This window comes from Dermacentor silvarum, chromosome 11 (genome assembly GCF_013339745.2).
Source record: "Dermacentor silvarum isolate Dsil-2018 chromosome 11, BIME_Dsil_1.4, whole genome shotgun sequence".
Lineage (NCBI taxonomy): Eukaryota > Metazoa > Arthropoda > Arachnida > Ixodida > Ixodidae > Dermacentor > Dermacentor silvarum.
The window spans coordinates 92317669-92345133 of record NC_051164.1 but is presented as its reverse complement, the minus strand read 5'-3'; the positions used below and the strand labels follow the sequence as shown (position 1 = coordinate 92345133).

General features: G+C 48.8%; 1 protein-coding gene across 1 annotated transcript in view; it reads right to left on the bottom strand.

Moving 5' to 3' along the window:
• The window catches only part of LOC119432739 (uncharacterized), a 70563-nt gene that overhangs the window by 19428 nt on the left and 23670 nt on the right, over positions 1 to 27465 (bottom strand). Inside the window, 12 exon segments of the mRNA XM_037699896.2 lie at positions 3063 to 3280; positions 4501 to 4671; positions 4964 to 5261; positions 6633 to 6899; positions 8855 to 9127; positions 12627 to 12827; positions 14364 to 14561; positions 16405 to 16689; positions 17536 to 17811; positions 20128 to 20373; positions 23614 to 23907; positions 26862 to 27137. Of these exon segments, the coding sequence (XP_037555824.2) occupies positions 3063 to 3280; positions 4501 to 4671; positions 4964 to 5261; positions 6633 to 6899; positions 8855 to 9127; positions 12627 to 12827; positions 14364 to 14561; positions 16405 to 16689; positions 17536 to 17811; positions 20128 to 20373; positions 23614 to 23907; positions 26862 to 27137 (3003 nt within the window).

The window sequence follows — 27465 nt, the reverse complement described above, 5'->3', positions numbered from 1 at the left end:
CTCTCTCTCTCCTTCCATCTTTCTCGTTTCCTTTCTTTCTTTTCTTTCTTTTTCGACTGCTCAAAGCTCGGCTTCCTGCACACATCCGCGCCGCCTCCGCTCTCCGGTCGTCGGGCAAGCGCGCCCGTCTCCTGGCGGTCATTATGCGCGCGGCGGTTAATGAACTTACCGCCCCAACACACCGTACTCTCGCTATCCGCTGTCGCGGCGAGCTTGCTCTTCGAGAGCTCTCGCTCGGCTTGCTTTTGTGCGCCACGGACGCCGGACACTCGGCGACACAGTCACCGGGGCCCCCTTCTCGCTCGAGCGGCGCGCGCCGCAAAAGCTTCAGCCGTCGTTTGTTAATAGTGTCTTGCTTCCTCACATTTTTTTTTTTCGTTCGTTCCCTCGAGCATAAGAGTCTCCAACAAAGCGGCTTGGTCGGCGTGTCTGCGGCGCTATCGGTTAATGTATCTTCCTGTAGGTGCTACAGCCGATATTGAGCGCCTAATCACGCTAGTTCTTCGCGTTTTGTTTGAAGAGTCGGAAAGGAGGCCGAGAGAAAGAGATATAGTTGCGGGCATGAGTAGATGTGCGTGAACGATCGCTGAGACCTGTCGAGTTGATGAAGTGTCATAACGACCTTCCTCCGGCGCAGGGTAGCAAACCGGAAGTATGCGTCTGTTTAGCCTCTCTACTGTCGCTCTCCCTTCTGTTTAAATGAAAGCTGCCATAGTAGCGAAAGCCCGTTGGCGCTTGTAAGCGTACAATAATTATACCGTGTGCGGTATACGACATATCCGACTGGGGATGTTCATCAGGGCTCTCCTGATGCAGGAAAACAGCATTGAAGCTAATGCGCTTATCTAGCGTTCCCGGAAGGGCTGCTCGTAGGGTCAAAGGAGGTGTTGCGGCGGCTTATCGTGTTTTACAGCGAAGCTCTCTATGTCTAGGATCCGGGAGTTTATGGCGTCCGCGCGGAAAAACTCTCCCCTAAAAAGTGAGAGTGAAAGAGCCAACAACAATATCGCCGCTCGCCTTGTCAGGCGAGCGGCGATATTTATCACTGACTGTCAAGCTAATAATTTAGCCCACAAGCTATGCCGAAATGCAAACTTCAAGTCAGGTGCATGCACAGTGCGAGACATACACGCAGTGGTGCCACAAAGACGAAGGCTTAACATTAAATGGCAAATGAGACATCCAACCAATCGTAGCTAAATGGATGTCTCATTTTCCGTTTAATTACTTCTCTTCACCTAGCAGGTTTCCGCTGAACTATCGCGTCAAAAACGAAGGCGATGTATGATGCCTGTCGAGGAAAGAATGCTGATGACGGCTGTATGCATGGGAAAGTACGACGCGTTCCAGACAACATTTAGAAACTGTATACCTCTTTTGTCCCATTGGGTCATGCCAAATCTGGAGGATAGGCCAAGAACGGCCACACTACCAGTGGCTCAATCAAAGAAAATGAAGCGAATCAAATAATCCGTTAAACATTAAAAATTAACTCACTATTTCATTACCAGATTGGTGTGCTTTACAGATGCCTGTTAACGTACCTAATACTCGTATGTTTAGATTTTAGGTAGGAAGCTTTTTTTTTTTTTTTTTGTTACACAGAACGGAAGTGTGCACACTTTGTCATCAAATGAAGTTTGAATCATCCCGTTAACACTTCCTGATAGCGACGACGTAACAATCGTGCCGTCACCATCCCCTTGTCTGGACTGTCGCACCTCCACGGTGGCTGCAGCCATGCCAACAACCCACCCCTATTCACCTGTGTTGGTCGCAGATAACCTGCGTTACCCTTTGCGAGACCTCGAACCATCAAGGCGGTTTCCGGAATTTACTTGTGTGACCTGTGAAGCTCTCCTTGCGTTCATTTGTTCCTCAGGGTGATAAATGTATTTTTTCTATTGGCTATATCCGGATAAGTATCTAAAGCCAGTTGGCAGCTACGCAGCTTGAAAGTAGTTCCCTACCCACTTTAACCGGATCTGTACACGCAGTTGGCAATGATGGAAGCACTACAACGGCACTACAGCAGTGTCCCTTCCACTCGTATCCGTCTAATACAGTCAATTGCTAACTTTCAAGACTGCCCTGCTTTAGCTTTTCTCCTAATCCTAACACGTAGTACATGCAATCTCAAAGATGTATATCATCCATCATCATCATCATCACTCTATATTTATGTCCACTGCAGGACGAAGGCCTCTCCCTGTGATCTCCATTTACCCCTGTCGTGCGCTAGCTGATTCCAACTTGCACCTGAAAATTTCTTAACTTCACCACCCCACCTAGTTTTCTGCCGTCCTCGACTGCGCTTCCCTTCTCTTGGTATCCATTCTGTAACTCTAATGATCCACCGGTTATCCATTCTACGCATTACATGGCCTGCCCAGCTCCATTTCTTTTCTCTTAATGTCAACTATAATATCGGCTATCCACGTTTGTTCTCTGATCCACACCGCTCTCTTCCCGTCTCTTAACGTTAGGCCTAACATTTTTCGTTCCATTGCTGTTTGTGCGGTCCTTAACTTGTTCTCGAGCTTCTTTGTTAACCTCCAAATTTCTGCCCCATATGTTAGCACCGGTAGAATGCAATGATTCTACAGTTTTCTTTTCAACGACAATGGTAAGCTCCCAGTCAGGATTTGGCAATGCCTGCCGTATGCACTACAACCCAATTTTATTCTTCTGTTAATTTTTCTCAAGATCAGGTTCCACTGTGAGTAATTGACCTAGATAAACGTGCTCCTTTACAGACTCTAGAGGATGACTGGCGAGCCTGAATTCTTGTTCTCTTGCCAGGCTATTTAACATTATTTTAGTATACTGCATAATATCTTCAACCCCACTCTTACACTTTCTCGGTTAAGGTCTTCAATCATTTGCTGTAATATCAGCCCTCAACAGCGCGCAATTTGCTTACAAGTTCTCCCCACATGATCCCTTATTTGACGGTACACAAGTGGATATACGTTTATCCGGACTAATATTTATCACCAGTGCAGTACCGCACAAACGATTCCAAGCGTGGCTTTTATAGAACAAGCTCTGCTTTCACGCACCTTGGAGGCAGACCTTCTCGAAGTAGGCCATGACGGGGTTAGCGACCAGCAGCTGCCGGTTGTCCTCCGCGGCAGTCGAGAGCCACGACGCTGACTGGAAGTTGCCGTACTCGATGGTGAAGGCGCGGCACCGGTCCCCCAGCCGCTGGCACTCGGTGTACGCGTCCCGCACCACGCCCACCGCCGAGCGCGTAGGGATGCGTTCCCTTGGCGCGTACCTGTACGGGTGAGACACGACCAAGTAAAAATGCGAGACGGATAAGGAGAACAGACGAGTTCATTTCTTTTTAAATCTAGCTTGTTACATTTTATTGTCGGTTAACAGCTGCGTCTTCCGCCAGGATATTAGAGCTGAGGAGACGCTTCTGTGCCGCTTCTGGCTTGGCGTGGCCTTCACGAATGCTTACTCATTTCGGATCGGAATGGCCAACATCCCTACATGGAATAACTGTAGCTGCGAAGAAACAGTCGCCTCCCTTCTCTGGGAGTGTCCCCAGCTTCAGTGCGCCCAAAAAAGAACTTTCAACGGTGTTAGATAGACTTTACAAACGCCCTTTGTCGGAGGAAATGGTCCTGGGACACTGGCCGAGACCGCACAGCAGGCTCTGAAAGCGTTGTTGCGCTTCTTGCAGAGAACTGGTCTTTGAGACAGACTTTAAACAGTGTCGTATGCTCCTTTCCTTCTCTCTATTTTTTGGCTGTTCTTTCATTTTCTTTGTAACATCTCTTTTCTTACCCTTACCCCCTTTCCCCAGCACAGGGTAGCCAGCGGGTCTGAGAACTGGCTAACCTCCCCGTCTTTCCGTCTATTCCTCCTGCCCTCCTTGTTAGTTAAGAAAGAACACCTAATTTCAGTCCCATGCTTTTGCTGGCTTCATTTTCTGTTGGCTTCGCATGGTCGTACCTAACAAAGGAAATAAGGAATCTATGCACAATGCACACGCTTTGCCTGTCAGCGAGGCGCAGTTATACGATACAGGTAAATCCGCGCGGAGTTTAACAGTCGCGACGGTCAACAGTAAAATAATAATCATGCTCACGGGACACTAAATTAAATGTTCAAGAGCGAAGAACGAGATGTTTTAGCACGCAGAGACTAAGTAGTTACGTCAGCTATAAAGGAATGAAGGTTGTACTTGGTTTCTAGCTAGGAAGACTGGCTAACGATTAATGACGAAGTGGTTAAGCAAATCGGGAGAAGCTAGCTAGAAGCATTGACCCTGCTTACAACTCGCAAACAACCGGTAGGAAAACGACATCGCCGTAACCATTACGCACGATAACGTATTTATTTCTACTTCAGATAACTCCTCTACTCTGGCCTCTTTGTGATGCCATCGGGCTGTACGTACACCTTCGTTCGTTTCCGTTAATACAGCACACGAACCAGTGAATCAACAACGTGGTACCCTCTTCCACGCGACCGTCGGACTCGCACCTCATGTCGTGGCCGATGGTCTTCTCGTACGTGTACTGCTCGTAGGTGCAGAAACGGGGCGGCGGGTACGGGCTGTAGTCCGTCGGAGGCCTCGGTGGGTACGGCGTCGGTGGGGAACCGCCCGGCGAAGGCTGCTGCGAGGGCGGCGAAGATCCCGGATGTGGCGGTTGGTGAGGAGGCGGAGGAGGAGGCGGGTACGACCTGTGGGTAGACAAGGGTCACATAAATAGTTGCAATGAGCTGTTATGTTTCCCTTGACATTGAAAGAAAGGCGAATTCCCTGAATACAGTGCTGATGAAATCAGCAAACTGCGTACCTGTGACATTTGATATAACGTGCTATCAGGGGGGTAGGGAGAGGGGGGGGGGGGGGGGCTTCTAGATTTTCGGACGTTATGGAAAGTACCTGTGCGGCGGTCCCGGCGGTGTGTGCGGGTACGGCGGGGGGTGCGACGTGCCCCCGACGACTCCGTTGTTTCGACTGTCGTCGTCCAGGTGGCAGTCCTTCTCGGCGTACAGGGCTCGGCTGCGGTACTCCAGCACGATGGGCGACACTCCGGGGCGGCTGTCTGCCGACAGCAGGCACTGCGGTGGGCCCAGGGTCCCGTGCTCCACGTACGTGTACGAGCGGCAGTTGAAGTCCGGCTCGCGGTTGCACTCCATCTCGCAGTGGAAGGTCGAGCTGACGCCGTGCACCACGCGAGTGATGTGCGTCATGTACACGTCCCGCTGGATCGGAGCGTAGGGGCACGGACTCGTGTCTGCGCGAGAGAGAAAGCCGGTGAATGAAGGAGAAGGCGCGGATTGAAGCGCAGGACTCCGCAGCTGCTCAGATTTAGCACGCCCCACCGATACAGTCCCGATATCGGTGGTCCCGATGCAGTCTTTGACTATGGGACCTCCTTGTGTATTTTATGACTTTCATTACTACAAGAAACAGCTACTAAGCATGCACCTCGCCCTCAGTCCACACGCGGCACGCTGTAAGTTTTTCTGGTCAAGGGTAATCTTATTAATGCGAAAGCATTATATAGCTCATGAAGCGGAAAATCCGGCTGCGTGACCGGAGATGGCACAAGAAATCACGTGGCAGACCACGCGCTAGGCGATGCTTCCATTGGTGGAAGTGCAAGCGATGGCACGTGCGATTCCGCCAATCAGAGAGGAGTCACGTGGTCACAGAGACAGACCACACCGGTGGCCGGTCTACTCGAAGAGGCGGACATTACGTGCACAATAAATTTAAATACATAATCGACTAATTAACAATAACTTACTAATTAAGCTTCTCACTAGTTTCCTTATGGCCCATATTGCAATTTACAAAATCTTGCCGTGGAGTTCGCAACGCGGATCCACTTGGCATGAATTCTCAGGATGACAACGGTTTTGAGACGTGAATTGCCGAACTTTGCGGAGAAATGCATTCAATGGATATATATATATATATATATATATATATATATATATATAGTGTGTGTGTGTGTGTGTGTGTGTGTGTGTGTGTGTGTGTGTGTGTGTGTGTGATATATTATATATATATAGTGTGTGGTGTGTGTGTGTGTGTGTGTGTGTGTGTGTGTGTGTGTGTGTGTGTGTGTGTGTGTGTGTATGTGTGTGTGTCCAAAATTCCTGCACATGAGGCAGAGGCAGCACGCGTCTTCGGCTGCATGCAAGCTGCATGCTTGTTCGGAATTCAGGGAAACCTATGCAGGTTGTCCATGACTTCTCATGAGTACTGTCAAGAGAGAGGCAAACACGGGAAAATTGGTCATTGTGAAAATAGGCTGGCTACCCTGTGCTTGTTTGAGCGGGCAAAGGGAGGAACATATTCTAAACAAGCAATACGGAGGAGACAATGTAACTTGTTTGATAAACAACGTTTTGTATTCCTGTTCACTCTTATTTTTTTCCTCTTTCTTTTGTACTTTGTTAATGTCTTCACATCATAATTATAGCAGCTAAACCTCAAGGCTGAACTGGACATAGTGGAAATGGTGTAGCGGCGACTGACCGAGACGTAGTGACGAGATAAACCCGGGAGGAACGAGCTACGAACTGCTGTGATGGCAAAAAAAGAAAGAGAGAGAGAGAGAGAGAGAGAGAGGCGACAAACTGCGAGTGGCACTCACTGACGGTGCACTGGTTCTCGAGGTAGTAGACGCCCCGGCCGTAGATGAGCCGGGCGAAGCGCGAGTTGCGATCGTCGGCATAGAGCCGGCACTCCTGCAGGTTCACGTCGTAGCTGGCCGACTTGCACGGGAAGCGGCGCTCTTCGAAGCAGCGCCGCTCGCAGTCGTGCAGCGTGATGAACCGCGTCACCTCGCGTGGACTCACGCCGCGGAGTTCCTGGTCCACCATGCGCTCGAACGTCCACAGCCGCTGGCAGGCCACCGAGGCTGCACAAGCCGCGTATTGTTGTACCCTAAATCCATCGATTAATTAAGAGCAACACGCTCATATTCGGTATCCGTGTACTCTTGATTCTTATTAAGCTACTGATCAAATTCAAGCACGCCTGCGACACAGGGACCGAGAAGTGATAAGAGGGAGGCGAGGAGATTAGCCAGGCTCAGCTCAACACTGCATGTGCATGGTTATACGAGGTGCACAGGATATGAAGCGTTCAGTCACACATAGTGGTCACACATAGGATGGTGTATATTGAACTTGTAATGCTAAACGCACCGCTTGTGCTACGCTGAATTTGATAATTACAAATCCTGATTTAAGCACGATGAGCTTCACTCGATGATACTCTGTGGTAGCGTTTCTGATTCGCAGGAGTGAAGTCTCAGTTGGAGATAGTTTAGAAAACTAATCGCTAAATAATTATTTAGTGTACTAATTCGTTTTACTCATGTACTTTGTGTCGTTTTTTCCTTTTTCGTAATACTGTACTCTCCAATGCTGAGAAATAAAGGTGAAAAAGGTGTCTCAATTTTCCTTCATCTGGAAGGACTGTGCTTGGTCGTTACAGGGTTACAAGGATTACTACAGGGAGAAAAATTTGTTGATCTGTATTAGTAAATCATCCTTATAAAGTACCATGCACAAAAAAAAGACACTCATGCCGTGGGAAATGCCTAATAAGCTACGGATGGGTGGCGAAGCCGCCTCGAAGTTTCCGCATCAACTGGCCGTGACTTAACGGATTTTCACGACGTCTGCTAATGACCAGTTAATTCTTTTATCGGTAATGATGGAAGGCATTGTGTTCTAGAGAAGCCAGAAACTGAACTTAACAATGTTTGAGGACATTTACTGCGCAATAATGGCATAGCTGCGAGAAAATACTTCAATCTATTGTTTCTTTTACTTGTTTATTTCTCATTTTTTGTGTATTTCCGCTCAGCTTGTTCTCTTATATTTGTTCTACTTTTTGACTTGTATGTCAATCGCACGATATTGCGTTATTTTGCTGTCATTCCTCTCGCCACCTAACCTTGACCGGTGGTCCCGATACAGTCTTTGACTATGGAACCTCTTTGTGTGTTTCATGACTTTGAAGCTTCAAAGTCATGCTACGCGCTTTGTACTTCGCATTTTCTTCTAGTAATCAACCTGCTACCGCAAGACTAATGGTCAATTCAGCAAATCCCATCGGTCCACGCCGGTGCGATTTGCCGAATTCTCTGTATATTAGGTATATGGCCAGTGTCCAAGGCAATGGTCCCCAAATCTTTTAATCTCTGAAATGATTGTGTCGATTGTTTTTTGTCTTATTGGCGCAGTGACATAATTACGTTGGCACGTAACCTACCAATTGACAAGTACATTTCTCCAAAAAAAATACCATTACGAGGTTAATCAGGGATTCGGATGGTTAATAACTGATCTGAAGGTTGTTTTAAATACTTGAAATTTTTGGCAGATTAAGCGAGATCATATTAGTTTCCGCACATATGCTTTGGAAGTGCAGTGCCACCGAACACATCCGAAGCGGGCATATTCCTCGAGAACTCTTACCACCTTCTGGCCAGGACGGCCTCCGGCAGTCGGTTTACGGCCGCCATTTAAATCTACTCCTCTACTATATTATGAATTCTGCACTGCTCCTGGCCTGGACCAGTACTGGCCTTGACTGGTCCTGGCCTGGATTTAGGCCCTGAGGTTGATATCTGAGTTCTAAATAAAGACGTTTTAGGTTATAGACGAGGCGAGTGGCATGCGCTGTTTGGAACCGGCCCGTTTCATCATCAAGAGAGGCAGGGTGGCAGAAGAAAGGGGAAACGTGGGAAGGTTAACCAGATGGGAAGATCCGGTTTGCTACCCTAAGCTGGGGAGAGAGAGGGAGGGGGGGGGGTAAAGTGATGTCAGGCGTGTCTTTCTGGTTAGGGCGCGTTTTTCTTACCGGGCACGCAGATTCCTTCGAAGTACGTCTTTCCGGGGCTGGGCCTCAGGTGAGCCGGCAGTGAACCAGAGTAGTATCCGGCGATGTAGCACTCGTGGCGACGGTAGTCGATGCTGAAGGAGCGACAGTCGTCTCGCTGCTCGCACCGCAGTATGCATTCCTTGGTCATGCCGTCCGCCGGGGCCGTCAGCAGTATGGGGCCCGGCCTGGAGGCCGACTCGTGGCCCGACACCCGGGCGAACGTCAGCTTCTCGCCGGCGCTGCAGTGCCGGACTGGGCAGCGAGTGAGATAAGAAAAGATTAGACAAGCAGGGAGATATGGTACGTTTAGTGCAAACGCAGTTTCACTTATATTTCTGGCCACGGAGAGCACATTTGCGGGGAAAAAATTCAATGGTGCTTGAGTTGTGACCTAGTTAGTACGGTAATTAATTAACTGGAAACTCTCCATTGTGTCAGAAAGGCTACGATAGGCTGTGCATGAAGTTTTCCGTGCTTAAAACAGAATTTTGGTTAAGTATCAACACAGCGTAGCAAATAGAAGTCTTGAGATGAGCATGGCGAAAAAAGACTTGATACGAAGTAAAAGAAGACGAACACAGTGCTTCCTTGCCTTCATATCGAATCTCTCTCTTTTTTTTTTTTTTTTGTCATGCTCCTAGCCTAAAGAATGGAATAGCAACTCCCCCAGCAAAGCACCCTTCTGTAGCGTATACTATGACACGTTGTACCTTGGGCATCATATTTCAAGGAAGCTGGATAACTTGACGGGGCCGTACAATTTAAACACAGAATCGTTTGTACAGGTGCACATGTTTTCGTTTTTCTCATTAGGTGCCGCTCTTAGCTCGAAATTATGGAAATATGAGCCGAATAATGAGGATTTTTTCTGCCTGTAAAAATACTCATATAATAACTAAAATGCATTACATTACTGTGCTTTCGATGCTCCATTCACAATTCATTTAAATTGCCGATAAGCTGAGTCTTTCCGCACCAACTGGAAGTAATATTTGTTTCGTGAGTGTTACATACAATGTACTTCTACACCATTTTTGTTTTGCGCTGTATAAATTACCGCGATTTTTAATATTGCTCTTCTGCACCCCTGTAACCGCTCGTCAGGGCTGACAGTATGACAGTATTGCAATAACGGGAGGTTAAATGCTTACACAATATAGCAAACCAGTTGTGAGGCAATCTGGAAGGCGCAGGAAGTTCCACGAAAGGGGGAAAAAAACGAAAAAAAAATACGGCAACAACTCCATAGTAGCTGCGAAACTGGTATTGGCTTCCCTGGTACCTTCGTGATACTTTCGGTTGGACGACAATATTTTTTTCCTTTCATAAACTTTGCCCCAGTTATAGAACAAAAACATTAATGCCCGCGCAGCCGTCTGCATTATTTACAGTAAAAAGCGCCGCTTACATGTAGAAATGTCCAAACTTGCACAATTAGTTAATTCGGCGAGAAATGACGTGGTGGTGACTCCGTAAAGGCACGATAACCACAGCCTTAGTGGACACGTGAGTACGCTAAAAATTAAGTACAACAATCATTGAGACAGGCGACTCTTAGGAACCCTGGAAGTCCCTTTGCCACACGCAAAACGCAGAGCTTTTTGTGGACCGAGCACATCCCGTAGCTCAAGGCGCTAACTGTGCCAAAATTGTATCAAAAGCCTCCGAAGGGTCTCAGTGACGAACAATGGCTGGCAGGTGCCACGAAGATGACGTGGATCCTCCAGAACAGAAATCTAGGCACGTTGTCGAAGCTGACACTTCAATTTCATTTCATATTAATTTAGCGTAGCCACATCGTCGTAGAAGGAAGTATGGTCCCGTTTGCCGCGAATACTCAACGAATGCATACGATGCAAGTTATATTACCATCAAGACTGAACTGCCCATATTTAGATTTTTTAACAGTAATTAAATTTCAACGCAGGTACGCACTTGCGGTCCTAAACTATTAAACGATTACTGAATGAGAATAATTTGCCAAGCTAGTCGTCTCAAGTCTAAACAAGCTGTCATGGTCATCTGTACCAGAGCGAATACCGAAATATCTTCACTCAGGAAAAAACAGTGCCATAAACATGACGCCGATTCAGTAATGCCAGCCTTGCGTGTCCACCTGAGTTGTCATTGTCGTAGTTCGCCGAATGTCTTTCAATTCGCTTCGGTTTTATCGTTTTCTGTTTCAATTTTCTCAGGATGCCAACGAAACATTCAGTGTTTCGGACTAGTAATGAATTACACGATGCGAATCAAGATGCACCAACCCACAACATCACAAAGCACCAATCATGCAGTTCATAAATCGTCACAACTTGCCCATTGTCCATTTCCAGTGGCATATTGGTCCGTACAAAGCAGGCACGAGACATTTTCACGATGCATGATAACAAGCACATTTCCATTCATTCCACCGCAGCCGTAAGAGGTGCGCGAGAAAGAGCACTGTCATCGCCACGAATTTTCAATAAACGATTCTACGCGAAAGTACCAAATTCTGTGCGATCTTACAAATGTAAATGAAACTGGGAAAAATAGCTTCCCTCTTCCTCTTCGGTCTTCCTACGATCCTGAATTTATGAATTTTGTTCTCGTGTTTGTGTTCCTCTTTCCTTTGCTAACAATCTCACGTTAATTATTTGAGAAGATTGAAATGGAAACAAATCAAACCAAACTTCATTCATATACCCGAGTATATGAAGGAGAGGTGCTTATAAGTAGCTTGGAATATTCGTGGTCCGGGCTCACATCCATCGCTCACGCGAGAACCATTTCCAACGTTACTGTCGTTCTTGAAGTGCTCAAGCCATAGTGACCCTCGCAGTCCTGGGGAGGTACTGTGTAAGAGCCCACCTAGTGGACATGTCCATTTCATCTGCTGTTGAAGTTCTGATTGGCTGGGCAGGGGTGCGCATTAGCAACGCCACGCGCCGCAGCCGATGAGCACTTCAGCAGCAAACGAAATGGAAATTTCGCACCGCTATAGGTGAACTCTTACAGAATACCCCCCCCCCCCCCCCCTGCTCTGCATGTGCGTGTGTGCCGCGTGGTCTACCTTCTCTGCCTGTAATCTTACCCCACGAAACTGAGCAAACTGGACTTCCATCTGGTTGACTTCCATACCTCTCCTCTTCTTCCATTCTCTCTGTCAGGACGCTGAGAACTTCAGCACATCGAACTTGCATTCGCACTTCAAAAAGTTTGATTTGTGTTTCAGAGTCAAGGCCATATGTCAATGACTCCTCCCTACCACCCCCCCCCACCCCACCCCACCCCCACCCTTCTTCCACAGTGCTCTTTCTACGCGTTCCTTCAACGCCACCTAGATAGCAGATCTATGACGATAGCAGGTTCACTCCGATCCATGACGTCATACTACCTGGCCCGACTGCCACAGAATCTAATGGGATGCTCCCGAGCAAGCAGCGGTGATTTCGACGTCACCGCTTTCGTCCCGCCAGGCTTGGCAATCGATTTTTCGGGCCAGGTGGCGTGACGTCAAGGATCGGAGTGAACAGGCCTTGCGCTATCCAGGTGGTGTTGGCTCCTTACGTCCACTGTACGCCGCGCGACACCACCGTTCCACCCGCTCGCAGAGCCGAGCACCCAACCGTCCGTGTACCCAGGCCAGGCAGTCCAGCACCCGCAGCCATGCCGCCCCTTCACTCGCAGGCTGCGGCAAATTTCGGAAACGAAGGCTTACACTGGTTCCCTTGGAGCTGTAACGAGGTTCGCGGCACGCTCTCGGCGTTACCTGTGGGCGGGAACAGCGTGGGCGTGTGCGGCGGCTGCGCCGTCGGGAAGGTGGGCGACGAACTAGTGGGCCCACCGCCCGTCGACGAGGTGCCGCCTCCGGCCGCCGTGGTGCCCGAGCCGCTGTCGGTCACGCCAGCGCCGTCCTTGCACGAACGCTCGTAGAACAGAATGCCGGGCCGGGAGTTTGTGCTAGCCGGACCTGCGGCGCAAGTGGGGAGCGAACTCGCTCTGCATAAGTGCGACGCATCAAACACGGCGCTGGCTGCGTTTCTACTGACGAATACTTGCAACAAGACGAAGTGGTCACAGGGAGATGGAGACTTGAATTGATCAAGAGTATGCAAACTAAAGTGGCTCAGCGCGAAACCCGTGTACGCAGGGGACTTGTCTTCGTCAGGGTGGTTCAATTCCTAGGCAGCTTCAGTCATCTTCAAAGTCATACTTGATTAACAGTGGACGAGCAACATGGGGATCTTAGGCTCTCTGAACAAAGCTAACGTTTCGGCAAGGAGACTTTTCTAAGTCCCGGTTTGCCATGACGCAGACAAGTCCCCTTGCCGAAACGTTGGCTTTATGCTGAGGAGTCCCTTATTCGCCCACTGTTGATTAACTGACAAATGTGAGTGTATGACTTTCAGAATGACTGGAGCTGCCGAGGAATTGAGCCGGCTAGAGCTCACCATGTAACCCGTGTAATGTTGATGAATGACATTTACTGAAGTAAATCAGAAGATGAAACCACAAAATGAATAAACAGGGGGTTCAGTTAAGCGAAATTTTTCTAATAACCGAACGGTACAATTACGCACTTCGGAAGAAGATAATAGCGCAACGGCACCTTCGTGTCGTTTCCGAAGTAGAAAGCACAGTTCAGGGACAAAATAGCACAGAGGACGCAGTACTTGGCACTAAATTGCAGCTTTCACTCTTATCTGTGAGAAAATCTGCTCAATGCGAAGAGTTGATGCGCGCCGAGAAAGTCACCGGGAATATTGACGCTGTACTGGCGTCATTGTTTCGCTGATTGTGCCTGGTGTTTTTCACTTTCCGCCTCGTCTTGCCCCTTGGCCGAAGGGGTAACGATGACAACTGTAAGAAGACCGTGGCGTTGGCTCAGCCAGAAAGCATCGGCGTTTTACGCGAAACGGGGCTGGATTAATTTCAAGTGCTGCCGCTACTCAACGGTTCCTCCGACGGGTACAAACCTCTCCACAGCTTTCTCCGAATTAGGGCACTGTAGAAGGCTATGTATGCTCCATCTCCCAAATCGTTTACAGCACTGTGCAAGCTGCAGGACTATTTAGCCAAAAGGAAGGCCGAATGTCCCTCGTGATCTGTTCATCCGCGCCGCGTCGTCTGCTCAGCGGCTGCTGAATTCAAGGTATACGACGCGCATGCGCAAAGATCCTAACGCTGTATCGTACAGCGTATCGCGGTACGGTACAGCGTTAGGTGCGTATCGTTATAGTTACAGCGTATCGCTGTAACTTATGAAGTACCCAGCCAAAACGAAACTCTATAATCCTGCCATTAATCGGGCAGTTACGCCCGGAACTACATTCCGCTGCGCAATGATACTGCCTGTGTGCGCCTCGTACTTTCGGCAGCGCTGTAAACGACTTGTGAGATGCAGTATAGGCAGTAACATGTTTCAGAGCCCAGCAGCAAGGGGGTTGCAAACCATGCTACTTAAAACTGTCAGTTATACGCGGTGATGTACTTTATGCGCACTTACCTGCGCTTATGCGATCGTCGCCGCTTATGAAGCACTGCCCGTTGCTCGGGTAATAGGCGAACGAACGGCAGTTGAAGTTTGGGTAAGTGGTGCAAAACGACTCGCACGACTGCTCGGATATGATGCCTGTCATTTGTACCACGTCCGTGTACACTGGGTAAGCGTCCGCTGTCTTCTCATAGGGGCAGGTCGGTGACACTGGAAGGAGCAAGAGGTTAGGATGGTATCAGGCAGGGCGGCGTAACAAAGGCAATGGCGATGCTTTCTTCGCCAAAGACCATTAGAAGCTACTAGAGCATAAACGAATGAGAGACAAATGCAAAGAACAAGAAGGATACCTCTCCCAAAGAGTCATACAAACCAATGACATTTTCTTTAAGTACAGGGTAAACTTTCATCTAGGGTAGCAAAGTTATAATCGTGAAGTACGTTAATTACTTTGCAAACGTTGTTGTAACGCAATTAATGCAGTCTTTGGCTGTGGCTTGAAGTGCTTGCTACTTCAGAGGTCTTACATGCTCCTCGCAATGAAAAGGAGGAAAATTCCTACCGATGCTTACGCACGTAATCGACCGCGCACCGACAGATACGGTCCTTCACAATGCACAGTTACCGCGATCAGTAGGCACGAATTTTTTTTTTTAAGCAGTGGAGCTGTTTAAGCCGAGCGCCAGTCCGTAACGTGCGAACAGAAATTGTGGGCTGATTCTGGCGGTAGTGCAGAAAGGGTCCAAGCGCAATGGCACACACTCCCGTGAACTAGCCAAGCTGAGCCTGGCTAAGTCTAGCTAAGCGTGATTGGGACTACTTAATATTAGTCAGTCATCGATAGCCTATCGACAGCCAATCAATAGCTAATCGATAATCGATCAATAATCAATAAATTCCGGAAAATGCTTGGGATGACTCGGTAGTGCTTTGCCTAGCCCAAAAGCCAGGACTAGCTAGGTGTCCATTAGCTCCGCTGTCCCTTCAACATTGCAGCTCCAGTGCAAGCTACGCTAATTTTTCTTTTTTGAAATGAAAATAAAAAGAAAGATGTAGTCACCCTATAATGGTGACGGCTACTGCTTTTCGCCTAGTAGAAGTAACAATATAAAAAAATATATGTAGTGAGAAAATGAAAAGAAATAACGTCACAGGGCCAGAAATCCACAGCACACAGTCCTATACACCCACACACATATGAGTGTAAAAGACAAAGGCAAATCATACCACAAGGAGTTTGTAAACAAAGTCACGAACACGCACAAACGGCCGTGATGTAGACTGTGATGAGCATGTAAACAGATGAGACTACACAGAATACAAAAGAGTATAACACTTGATATACAAGTGCTAATAATTACAAATAATAGAAGCAAGTTGCAGTTACACTCTGTGGCTATTCAATGCGATATCTAGTAATTGTTAAGGATGCCTGTGTCCTCGAAAAAAAAATGTTCGAGTGTGTTCAATGCTTTTTGCTGAGCAATTTTCGATGGCCATGGGCCCAGAAATTTTGCGAAATAAAGTTTTCCAACCAACCAAGCATGGGCCCAGAAATTTTACGATCGAGAAAGGTTGGCGAGGATCAATGGAGCGTAGCTCTTCTTCTAATTGCCGGCTTTGCGTCGCATATGTGGGGCATTCAAGGAGTGACATACTCGAACCTTCGAGAAGCAGCGCTAGCGCATCGCGCGCAACGAAAACACTCTAGCCTGATTTTTTTTTTTAATCGGCATAGTACGTGACCGCAAGTACGCGAGGTCTAGGTAATTCATACAGTGTGTACGTGTGTTCTCTGTGTACGCCCCTGTACCTAACTTAATGCATGATCCATATAATCTGTCGCAACAAGTAGGCATACGGCCAAGCAACACCTCTCCGGTGTCCATTAACTAATCTCTAGCTCCCTCCCTCCCTTACCGCCTTGTTTGCCTGCAGGCTGATAAAAGAAGCGTGAGATTGGCGTGAATAGCAAAAGCTAACCGCTTCGATGACCCCAACTTCATATCTCTCCAACCATATGGTAACATACAACGTCAATACGGGCAGGTACCTTCCAGGCACTGGTTCTCCAGGTAGTTGATTCTCGGGTTTGAGCTCTTGATCACACCGTCCGGCTGCGTCCTCCTGTCGTGCCGGCTGAGGCGGCACTCGGCCGTGTCGTCGAAGTACACGGCCGAGCGGCAGTCGAACGTCTGCTCGTTGAGGCAGTATTCCTCGCAGTCGCGTCGGCTCTGGACGTGCGCGAACGACTTGTCGTACAACGTGGGCACCAGCTCCAAGCCGAGCACCCGCTCGAAGGCCCACGCCTTGCCCTGACAGGCCGTGGCGAAGTTGCCTGCCGCCACCAAGAGAAGCAGGCCATACACAGTGAAAATAGACGTTGTCAACGTGTGTGAACAGTCAACGTATGTAACAATATGAACTAAACAAGGTAATCACAGTTACTAATTGGTCTCAGCTACAAATTTCGTACGCAGTTGCACTACAGTGAACTAATAAACCAAGTGGGACCAAAGTACCAAACGTAGGAACCAAACGTAGGAAAACGTAGGAACCAAACGTAAGCACCAAACGTAGGAGCGGCTGCAGTTTAGTTTAAGGGATTGTTGGGTTCATCAGTGCAGACTTTACATTCTTCTTCGTCTTTTTTTTTTCTTGCGCGCGCGCGTTTGTGTGTGTGTGTGTGTGTGTGTGTGTGTGTGTGTGTGTGTGTGTGTGTGTGTGTGTGTGTGTGTGTGTGTGTGTGTGTGTGTGTGTGTGTGTGTGTGTGTGTGTGTGTGTTCGCCCGTCATCACACTAAGCGCAAGTCAACGACAGGCTTTCTTCCAAGTGCTGCTCGGACCACTTTTCAGGTTGTCAAAGTCGCCTTTTTTGTGCTTTATGGGTTTTCTGCGCCATTCTAGCTCGTCAAACGACTACGGAGGTGCGTGAAAAGTTAACTTCACTTCCTATATAGCTCCAGTGACGAGAGAGACAGAAGGGGAAAGGCAGGGAGATGAACCAGAGGGGAATATCCGGTTTGCTACCCTAATCTGGGGGGGGGGGGGGAGGTAAAGTGACAGGAAAGTAGAGAAAAAGTGCTAGAGCCTACACAGTGTGCCATGGAAACATCCGGTGACGCACCCAGTGTCTCGATACTTTTGGCGAAAAAATGCCGTCCAATGGGCAGCGAGCCACTAACCTCTAAGGCATATCTTCTCGAAGTAGTTCTCTCCAGCCCGGGGACTCAGCTCCTGCGTCCTCCCCTGCGAGTTTCGATCCAACTTGTCGCAGCGCATATTCTGGTAGTTGACGCTAAACGCCGGGCAGTCGAGGCCAGCCATCTGGCAGAATTGTCGGCACTCGAGGGTGTTTCCCAGAGCGCCGGGGCTCGACAGCGGAATGGCGGTGCGCGCTGCCGAACGCATCACGAAGCCAGTCATCTTCTCGTAGGTAAACACGCCCAGCGTGCATTGCTCTGTGAAGAGACAATAATGCGCCAATGTCAGTGCAGTTTGAAAACATTCAGCACTTTTATGTAGGCACGTTACAGAGCGCTGCCGTCGGCCGACGGTGTGGTGTTCTCAGCAGAAAGATGTTTTCAAACTATTAGGTTATGGGCGCTTATTCACAAAAGAAAGGTTTTGCGCTAGAATTGTTAGTAAGAGCGAATTTCAGCCAATCCTGATGCTGAGAATATTATTATCGAAGCCAGCCAGCCAATGACCAAGAGCGCTTACGAGCAGAACGCTTTGCGAATTCGACCCCGGAAGTCTACGAAAGTAGAGCTTTGGTTTCTGCGTTGACGCGCAGAACATTCATCATAATTCGATATTGGGCCCTGTGCCGAATGTCTATTCGCACGCTAATGAAATAAAAAGGACGGAAGTGCACACTTTTGTAACACAAGAAGACGAAAGCCTGCTGCACATTTGGTAATACATTAAGTTATTCAATCGGGGCTAGACTTCTTGCAAGACATAACGAGCCGCAATGGGAAGTACACGTGCGGCACAAAGGCGACCTCCTGAACGGCACATATGAACACTTAGCGTAGTACCTATAGTGCAGCATGTCAGTGAACGCCCTAGGCCACACCTTTAGTCAGGGAGATGGTTGCGACGTGACGTGTGCAATCACGCACGCACTAGGCACACCTTTATAGTAAGCCAGGACCGTGGAACAGCCGTGGCTTCAGGTAAGCGTGCTCGTATGGTCATGTTGGAGACTTCGTGATGGCGACGCTCGCTTTCCGCATGTAGAGGGTTGGTGGCACTGTTCCAAACCAAATTTTATTTTCAAAACCACTGATTTACTTTGTTTACAGGAACCTCCCTGACAAATGTGATGTCAATCCGAGCATTTTTTTTGCGGCGTCGGCCATTTTTCGTCACGGCGCAGTTTCGCCAACGTCACTGCCAAGGGCACCGCCAGTATAGGCACCTAAGGCTTCCGCCTACTCCTGGAGCAAATTTTTTGTGCCGAGAAATGCGCGGCTCCATATTTATCCAGACCCATCTTAGCTCGCACTTGTTTTTATATATATTGCTTCCACGCTTTTCAGGCGTCCGCTATATCTCACAGTCACTGAATTATTCATGCATTATTATGCTTACTTTGGGTTGCTGCTTTTCTTTCCACTCAACTGGGGTAAGATTCAAAACTGGAAGATGCCAACTCTTGCAGCGACAACATCTAATTCTATACTTCCGCCAAACATAAAACGACTAAATGCTAATCTTTTCAAGGCGAGACCAGACAGTCGTATTGAGCCTGCGTTTACTGAGCAGAACAAACTCGTGGTATTCCATGATATCGTTTCGCAGTACAGGAGAGCGAGAGAGCTATAATAGGCTTTTTCATGGCTCGGCACAAAGGTTTCATATGGAACTCAACAGTGCTTCCCATTACAGATGAAGACGAAAGACCACGTGATTCATTAACACTGCCCCCGTGTTTCCTCTCTAATTACTTTAGTTTCATCCATCAACGTATTCTCCTGCGTAAGGTAGCCAAGCGTATGTGGGCCTAGTTTAGTTACTTGCCTTTCCTTCCCTTTTTTAAATTTCTTTACTCTACGAAAGCGAAACTTTAATTCCTGTTCCACGAGATTTGGCGTTCGTCGTCATTTGCGCTCGTGACATATTTGTGGATATATATACATAGACCTCTTGGGTAACTGGATACGTGTGACAGGGTACCTTCCCTAGCAGACAACTTCTGCACTTGGTATGTACAACGCGATACGTATCCAATTCTTGGTCAGTCAACCATAATGAATGTGACACTGGGACACAAGGAGTACGAAGCCCTAAATGTGTTTAGATATGTGTCGCACATCTCTGTGCGATGGGGGCGAAAGGCAGAAATGCCCGTATACCGTGCATTGGGTGCACGTTAAAGAACCCCAGGTGGTCAAAATTAACCCGGAGTCCCCCACTACGGCGTGCCTCATAATCAGATCGTGATTTTTGTACGTAAAGCCACAGAATTAAATTAAATTAATTACTTCTCTGTGCCTACACCTCTCATCAGCCTTCTTCCTTCGACAAGCATCGTACATCGCCTTCGGTATCCTTACGCAGACAGCTAACATCTTTAGCGACGAGGCCTCGCTCGTGTCCTCTGCTGCTGCTGCCACCCCGCTAACGCAAACAAGCTTCACGTCATTTAGATTCCAACGGCACGTCGTATATAATTATCTACGGCTCCGTGGCTTTATTCAGCATAAAAAGGGCACCGCAATGGGCCAGCGTGCCGCCAAACTTGCGCAGAATCGCCATGGCAAACGCACCGGTGATGCACTTCTTTTCTCCGTAGGCCGCGTTGGTCATGGGCGGCAGCCCGCTGGGGCCCAGGCTGATGGTGTCGTCGCCGCTCAGGTAGCACCGGTTCTCCATGTACGAGTAGGCGCGGCAGTTGAAGGTGGTCTCGCGGTCGCACTGCGTCTGGCAGTCGTCCACCGCCGTGGCGAACTGTAGAAGGTCCATGGACACCACGCCCACGCCGACCCGGGTCTCGTAGCGGCACGACGTCGGAGCTGCGCGCCAGCAAAGCGGCACAGGAAGTCATTATTGACATGGGCAGTTTGAGTGCGACTTTTCTCTCTCTCTCACACACACAGTGCGAAAGCTGGGAGAGAGACAAGTCATAAGGGAAAGGCATAGAGGTTAACCAGGCTGAGCCCGGTAGGCTACCCTGCTCTGGGGAAGGGGGACAGGTTATTGAAAGAGGAGAAGGAAGAGGGAAGTTCACACTTTGCACTGTTACACGCACAAGCGTTCATCGCCGAGTCAGTCACAGGCGGTCATACAGGCTGGTGCGTGAAAATATCTTCCACTAATAGAGAAGCCGGTGTCGTCGACGTCGCCAAGAAAGGCTTTACAGACAGACTACGCTAGCTCTGAAGCGTACACTTCTCCCGCCGTGACACATATCCGTGTACCGCGCTCGGCCGACATTAAGGGCTCGTCCAAGATAGAAGTTTGAAAGTCTGACTGTTCGGAAGAACGGCCTGCCCTTCGGCGATCCAAGGACTACCGTTAAGTCACAGCCCCACCGCCCCTTCACTGACACACACACTACTGTGGACGAGCGGCTATTGTTGAAGTTCTGCAAGTCATCCACAAACGGGCTGCGATCATTATTAGGCGTTATCCATGTGCTTTTAAACAATCAGCACAGTGCGTTGGCTCGGAGCGCAGCGCCTCAACTGTGTACACTGGGCGCAGCGCCCAAGAACCCGTCACCATCTCTTTTCTATATAGCACCGCGGTGCGGTGTTAATGGCAGATTTTGTTTTCATCAGCTTGCTCCTACTTGCGTATTATGGCACAACTCATTTCGCTAGTTCATAGAAGCACTTGCGCGCGCAAGTTGTCACGTGACTATCAATGGAAGTTGAAGCAGCTCACCAGCGACAGTGTACGCGTGTGCGCTTGTGAGTAGGTGGGCTCTCGCGCTTTGCACTAGGTATGTCCTATTTCAAGACTCGTTTAGCTACAGAAGATACGGCAGCGATGAGAAGCAGCTGAAAGCAGTTTCCTTCTGCTGAGAAGCACACATTACCCCCATCATCTCACGTGTGCCAAAGTCAATGCAACACGCACGCTCTATAGGCTTCAGATAACAACGGAGAGCGAAAGAAGGTTCGTCATTGCCTCTGCTGGTTCCGATTTATGCGCTCTCATCTGGCCGGAAACGGGAACTGAAAGGACTGCTGTCCCTCGATAAGGCAGCCTTGTTGCACTGCAAAGTCGACCTCACTGCTGGCCCTGAGGAGAGGTCAGACATCGTCATCGCTAGCGCAGGAACTAAGTCGGCGTAAGGCAAAGAATGCCTGCACATCTGTCAGTCCAGGCAAGCATAACGAACGCACATTCATTTCCCACACACATTTGTAACATACAGCGCGACGTCCGTGGCCAGAGGTACGGGCCTTCCCATATCTGGCCGCCAGTGTGACGCCGTATCGCGCATAACCTTCCGCGAGAATTGTCCTCCCGTGGCACTAGAGGTCTGACGCTGTGCGACCGTCCTCAAAAAGGAAGCCGGAAGTGAAAAGAAGAGCACGGCGGGTAAGGGGATGATGGAAAGCAACCGGACGCCCATATGACACCGTCCTCTGTAGGCTTGGCCCTATTCAAAGTCTACTGTTCTCATTTGTGTGCGTACGTGTGGCACAGTTACCCCGTTTTTTGTTTCTAAACCAAATGAATGGCCGGTGAAAATCCTTGAGCTCAAAGTCAGCGACGCCTCCTATGGTCGTGTTGGAGACCTCGCGATGCCGACGCTCGCTTTCCGCGTGCAGGGAGGTGGCAGCACTGTTCCAAACATACCGCTGCCTTTTTCGTCGACCCTAGTGTCGAGTACAAGGTGCCATAAGGCTTTAATGCAAACAGAAGTTTTGGAACTCATTCAAACATCGCTACTCGGAACAGTCAACACAAGGCACGCGCATTCCGTACGCAATTAGGAACTCCTATAAGCCAAACCACACTCCAGTCCATGACGGACACGTTCACATGCGGAACCCACAATATTGTGATGTGAGCCTGTGTGTCGCAGAAGATATGCAGGAAGTCGACAAGCCTTCCACCGGCACACCTGGAGAGACGCTAGACATACGGATGACTACTACGACTTAAGGGAGCGCTTGTTGACCCTTATCGGGTCTGTGTCCGTAACATCTCTTATTACGGTTAGACTTTTGAGATTGTTGCCAGGCCAGATATGTGATTCTATAAGCTAGACGAATCTAACAAGAACTCAGGCGTGCTCGTGATTAGGTTGCTTTGCGATCATTCAGCGACAATCTGAAACATGAGACAAAAGGCAACGTATTACAGGAAACGCAGATAGGTCGGTCTGATGTAATAGTCCTCTGGTTTTATTTATAGCGCAGAAACGAGCACACTTGACGGGGAGGACAGGAACACAGGACACCGGAGCATCTGGTGTGTTCTCCCTCGTCCTCGTTAAATGTTGTTCCCGTTTCTACCCTATAAATATGCCCCGACTGGCTCAACAACGCACATTACTAAGTCCTCTCGCCTGCTACTCTGCTCAGAAGGAAGGGGAACGACAGAGAAAGAGGCATACGAGGAATGATGATGAAAACGCGAGCTCGTGTCCGAAGGAGGCTGTTCAGAACCTTCAGTGTAAGCCTGTCGCAACGAAGCGTTTTAGTGAAATAGGATCGAAAGCTCGGCGAGTCGGTCCCAAGGAATGGTTGTCGGACAAGGAATACGCATATCACGTGCAGAAGAGCTATGAATTGGGCTACTTGGTGTGCATTCATTTTTTCTTGCGCTAAGTACAGTAGGACGCCACAGGGACGAAACGGACACTGGATATGAAGCGGACACGAAGTGACACACGGGAGTCACTTCGTGTCCGCTTCATATCCATTGTCCACTTCGTCCCTGTGGCGTCCTACTGTACTTAGCGCAAGAAAAAATGATATCACGTGCACTCGCCCTATATAATCTGTTATCTTAACTTTTTTTTTTGTCTTTGTGGTGTACTTATTTCTGGCAATTCTTTGTTTGATTTTTCCTTTCTTTTAACTTTTATGCCTTGTTAACCTTAGTTTTTGTATCTGACCACGCACTCCTCCTTGTTTCTATGCGCGTTGCAATCGCTTATATACGATCTTTTTTTTTTTTTCAATGATAGCTTCAGTTGAGAGTCACCGCTTGTCCTGCGTATCTCGTCTAAGTTTTCGTCCTTTCGCGCTGCAACAAACATTATTCTAGGGTGAAGTCACGCGTACACGTACCGGTGGCGGAGCACTGGTTCTCGAGGTAGTCCCTGGTGCTACCGGGCACCTGTCGGAAGGCCTGCGGCTGCGAGCGCCGGTCCTCGCGGCTCATGCGGCACGTCTTGGCCACCTCGTCGTAGTCGGCCGAGCGGCACGGGAACGCCTCCTCGAGCAGGCACATCTTGGCGCACTCCTCCTTGTCCTTGACGTTGTGCTCCTCGCGGTCCACGAAGCCCTCCAGGTGGCCCTCCTTGACCCGCTCGAAGGCCCACAGCCGGTCGCCGCAGAGCGCGTCGAAGGAACTCTTCTGCACTGCGCACAGCAAGCGAGGCGATCGAACTTTTTGTTTGGAAATGTCGTTAGGCTTCCGTCTGGGAAATTCAAACTCGTCAGCGGGAATTTAAAGTCACAGATGACGAACCGGGCGGGTTGGAAGTTATCCGTGATAGTAGCCCGCAGTAAACAACGAAAATTTGTCAGACAGTGTTTGTCCCGTCCTCTTTCTGTGCTTTTGTTCACTGTCCACTGCTGTCATGGATAGCTGATATCACTAAAATTAAACAGCGCGAAATGACGCATACAGTAGGGACACATACAAACGGGTCCACAGCGCTCTCTATTTTCATAATTTGACTGTTCTTCCTTGCCTTGACATTAGGAACTCTGTCGTGTTCGAAAGGTGGGGGGTGGGGGGTGGAAGGAGTGTTGCAATTACGTTTCTCCTTTCTGCGCAGGGTACCATTGTACGGTTATTTTCCACTATAAAAGAACCTACCTATTCTGTCGGGGAGTAGAAACTATAAAAGGGTGGTCTTGACGACTAAAGTTTCCGATCGGGTCATGGTCAGAGCGGCCGTTCTTTCTATATGCATGCATAGTGCCTTCGTTTGTTCGCGCTGTTTAACTCTGAGAATGCAGCGCCAACACACCCGAACGGAAGTGGTAGAGTTAGGCCCTTACGCCGGATGTTACATCTGCTTGGAACTGGCCGCACTTCCCACTAGGTGCAACATGTCCATACTGACCACCTCCCAGTGACGGAAGCAGATGCCTACCACATTGGACTTGTCCCCGTTTGCAAGCAGAACGCTCCAGTCTTCCTACGTCACAGTGCCACGACCAGCTATGATCGCTGGGTACACAACAGATACCACAGAGCACTGCTTTAATTCACACACAACACAGGTCTTACAGCACGCATATATTACACACCATACATTATGCCTTAAGGCAAGTGTTGATCGCAATAAAAAAAGTCGTATTGAGGTGCTATCCTAACTGAGATTGCGAAGGAAAAGCGCAGCAGGGCACGTCATGTAATTTTTACAACGGTTAACTGGTAGTAACAAGATGGATGCCAAGGGCGGCCGCGGACACGCACACTGGTCGTGTCACCCCAACAAGCCCCGTTTGCGTTCTGTGGGAGAGTGATTATGTTAAGAAATTTGCATGCCTAGAGCACGCAGGACAGGGGTAAATGGAGATTGATGATAGGGGCCTTTGTTTTGGTATTACAAATCTCCTTTCGTACCTACCAAGGAACCGCATTTGAGAGAAAAGCGGCAGGACAAATGTGAATATGCATGACCCTCAAGCGCTGTATCGCGATCTTTTCTGCGCCTTTATGTGGGTGCTGAAAGCAACAAATTGCTGCTGACACGAAGCACGGAACTTGCAGAATAGTTGACAAGAAAGTAGAGCGAATAATGTGTTAGCTTTAAAACTTCAGGGCCTTTTGTTTCAACGTAAATGTTTTTACTTTCGTGTTGCAGCACCCTTGAGACAGGGAGATAAAAAAGAAAGCAGGGATGTTAACCAGTCAAGAGTCTGGTTGGCTACTCACCCTGGGGGAATCGAGAATGTGAATAAAAAGAAGGGAGAGAGAGAGAGAGAGAGACGAACACGTACAGCACTAAGGAGTCCAACGCGCTCGCACAAGCAAGACGTTCTCAAAAAGCACATAAGTGTCTTCACTGTCTTCTGAGCCGATGATCGGTGGGGACGATCATCTAGTTTCCTGAATGCGTTGGACATAGATTGTCTTTGTATTTCAAATTGAGGACTGTGGACTAATTGGTGGTCAATGTTCTCCTCGCAGCCGCAGACATCACATGCAGGACTGTCAGCCATTCCAATTAGTGCTGAATACGCTTTTGTAAAGGCAACTCCCGACCACAACCGACACAGAAAGGACGTTTCGGATCGGTGCAGTCCGGCCGGCGGTCCGCGTTGCAGCGAATGGCTTAGTCTGTGCATTCTGATGTATCTTGTATGTGCGGTATTCCACTCAGCTAACGAGAGTGTGCGTGCTGAAATGCGAAGCTGTCTCGCAGCGTCTGTCCTTCAGCGAGGAATGGGAACGCAGTGGTCCGCAGCACCCCCGAAAGGCTAAAAAAAAAAATATGAGCTTCTAGTGTGCACGTTTAGCTTTCACAATATAACATGTAGTTGATTTTCGGTAATCTCTGCCTAAAGAACAAGAAGCGCCAATTTCGCTGCTACTCCGTAAATATCTCGGCGCGACCAAATTTAGTAACGTTGCGTGTTATACGGCGGAATCGCGTGCCTGCTTTGCGGTCGTTGGTAGCCAATGCTGTACGTGGTAGCCTGCCGGAACTACTACTGGTCAACCTCACTGACTTTCTCTTACTTGGCATCTCTATCTCTCTCATTGCTTCCCGACATTCGCGCTGTCTTTAGTTGTTTCCCAACATTATAGACCAAACTCGAGCTACGAGCTCTTTTCCTGAAGTGAGTTTAATTACAGTCGTACGCAGGGTGCCACGCGAAAGTAAGTTTGACTCGTAGCTAGCTGCTAGTTGCAGTCGAAAGCCATTATAATGAAGTACTCGGGGCCTGCGAAATCATTCATTATACAGGTCACTTCGTCGTAAAGGTCACGCATCGAACATCTCGCGATAGAACCGGCACAGAATTAACCCTTCGTTTTACAGGGTATTTCGTTGTAAAGGTTCTCGATTCTATATAGTTAGTTGTTTAGTTAGTTAGTTAGTTAGTTAGTTAGTTAGTTAGTTAGTTAGTTAGTTAGTTAGTTAGTTAGTCGGTCCTTCGGTTGTGCAGTCACTTAGCGAGCTAGTCATTAAGTTAGTTTCTGGTTAGCAAGTCACCAAGTCGGTTGGTCACGTAACTAGTTAATTCAGCCTCTCTGGCGTGAAAAACAATAGACATCCATTTCGCACCAGGCACGAGGAAATAGGACTTAAGTTGACAAGCAAGAGTGAAAAAAAACTCGGTGTGACAGATACCTCCTCTGAAGCATATCTTCTCGAAGTAGTTCGTGCTTGGCGTAGGCACGAGCAGATCTCGGCGGCCAGCCGAGTTGAGGTTGAAGGAGGAGCAGCGGAAGCCGACGTAGTTGAGCGAGAAGGAGAGGCACTGCGCCTGCTGCTTGCACAGGTTGATGCAGTCCCGCGTGAGCGCCTGGTCCGGCTGCTGGAGCAGCGTCTGCCCGCTCACCGAGCCGGAGAACGCGAGGCCCGTGGTCTTCTCGAAGCTCTCGATTCCACCGAAGCAGTTCTGGCCTGCAAATTAAAAAAAAAAAAAAAAAAAAAACGCTTCCAGGTTTATGAATGCCACACTGAGCTCGGGGGGGGGGAGGGGGTATTCTGTAAGTGTCCACCTAGTGGACATGTCCATTTCGTCTGCCGCTGAAGTTCTGATTGGCTGGGCTGGGGTACGCGTCAGAAGGAGACAGGCACTCCAGCCAATCAGCACTTCAGCGCGTGGTAATTGCGAAATCGAAGCCGAGTTTAACAGAAACCCTATAGGACTAGCTAGCACCAATTTCGATATATCCGTCCCAGAAATCCGTTGACGAATGCCTCGGCATTCTAGTTTAGCTAATCGCGA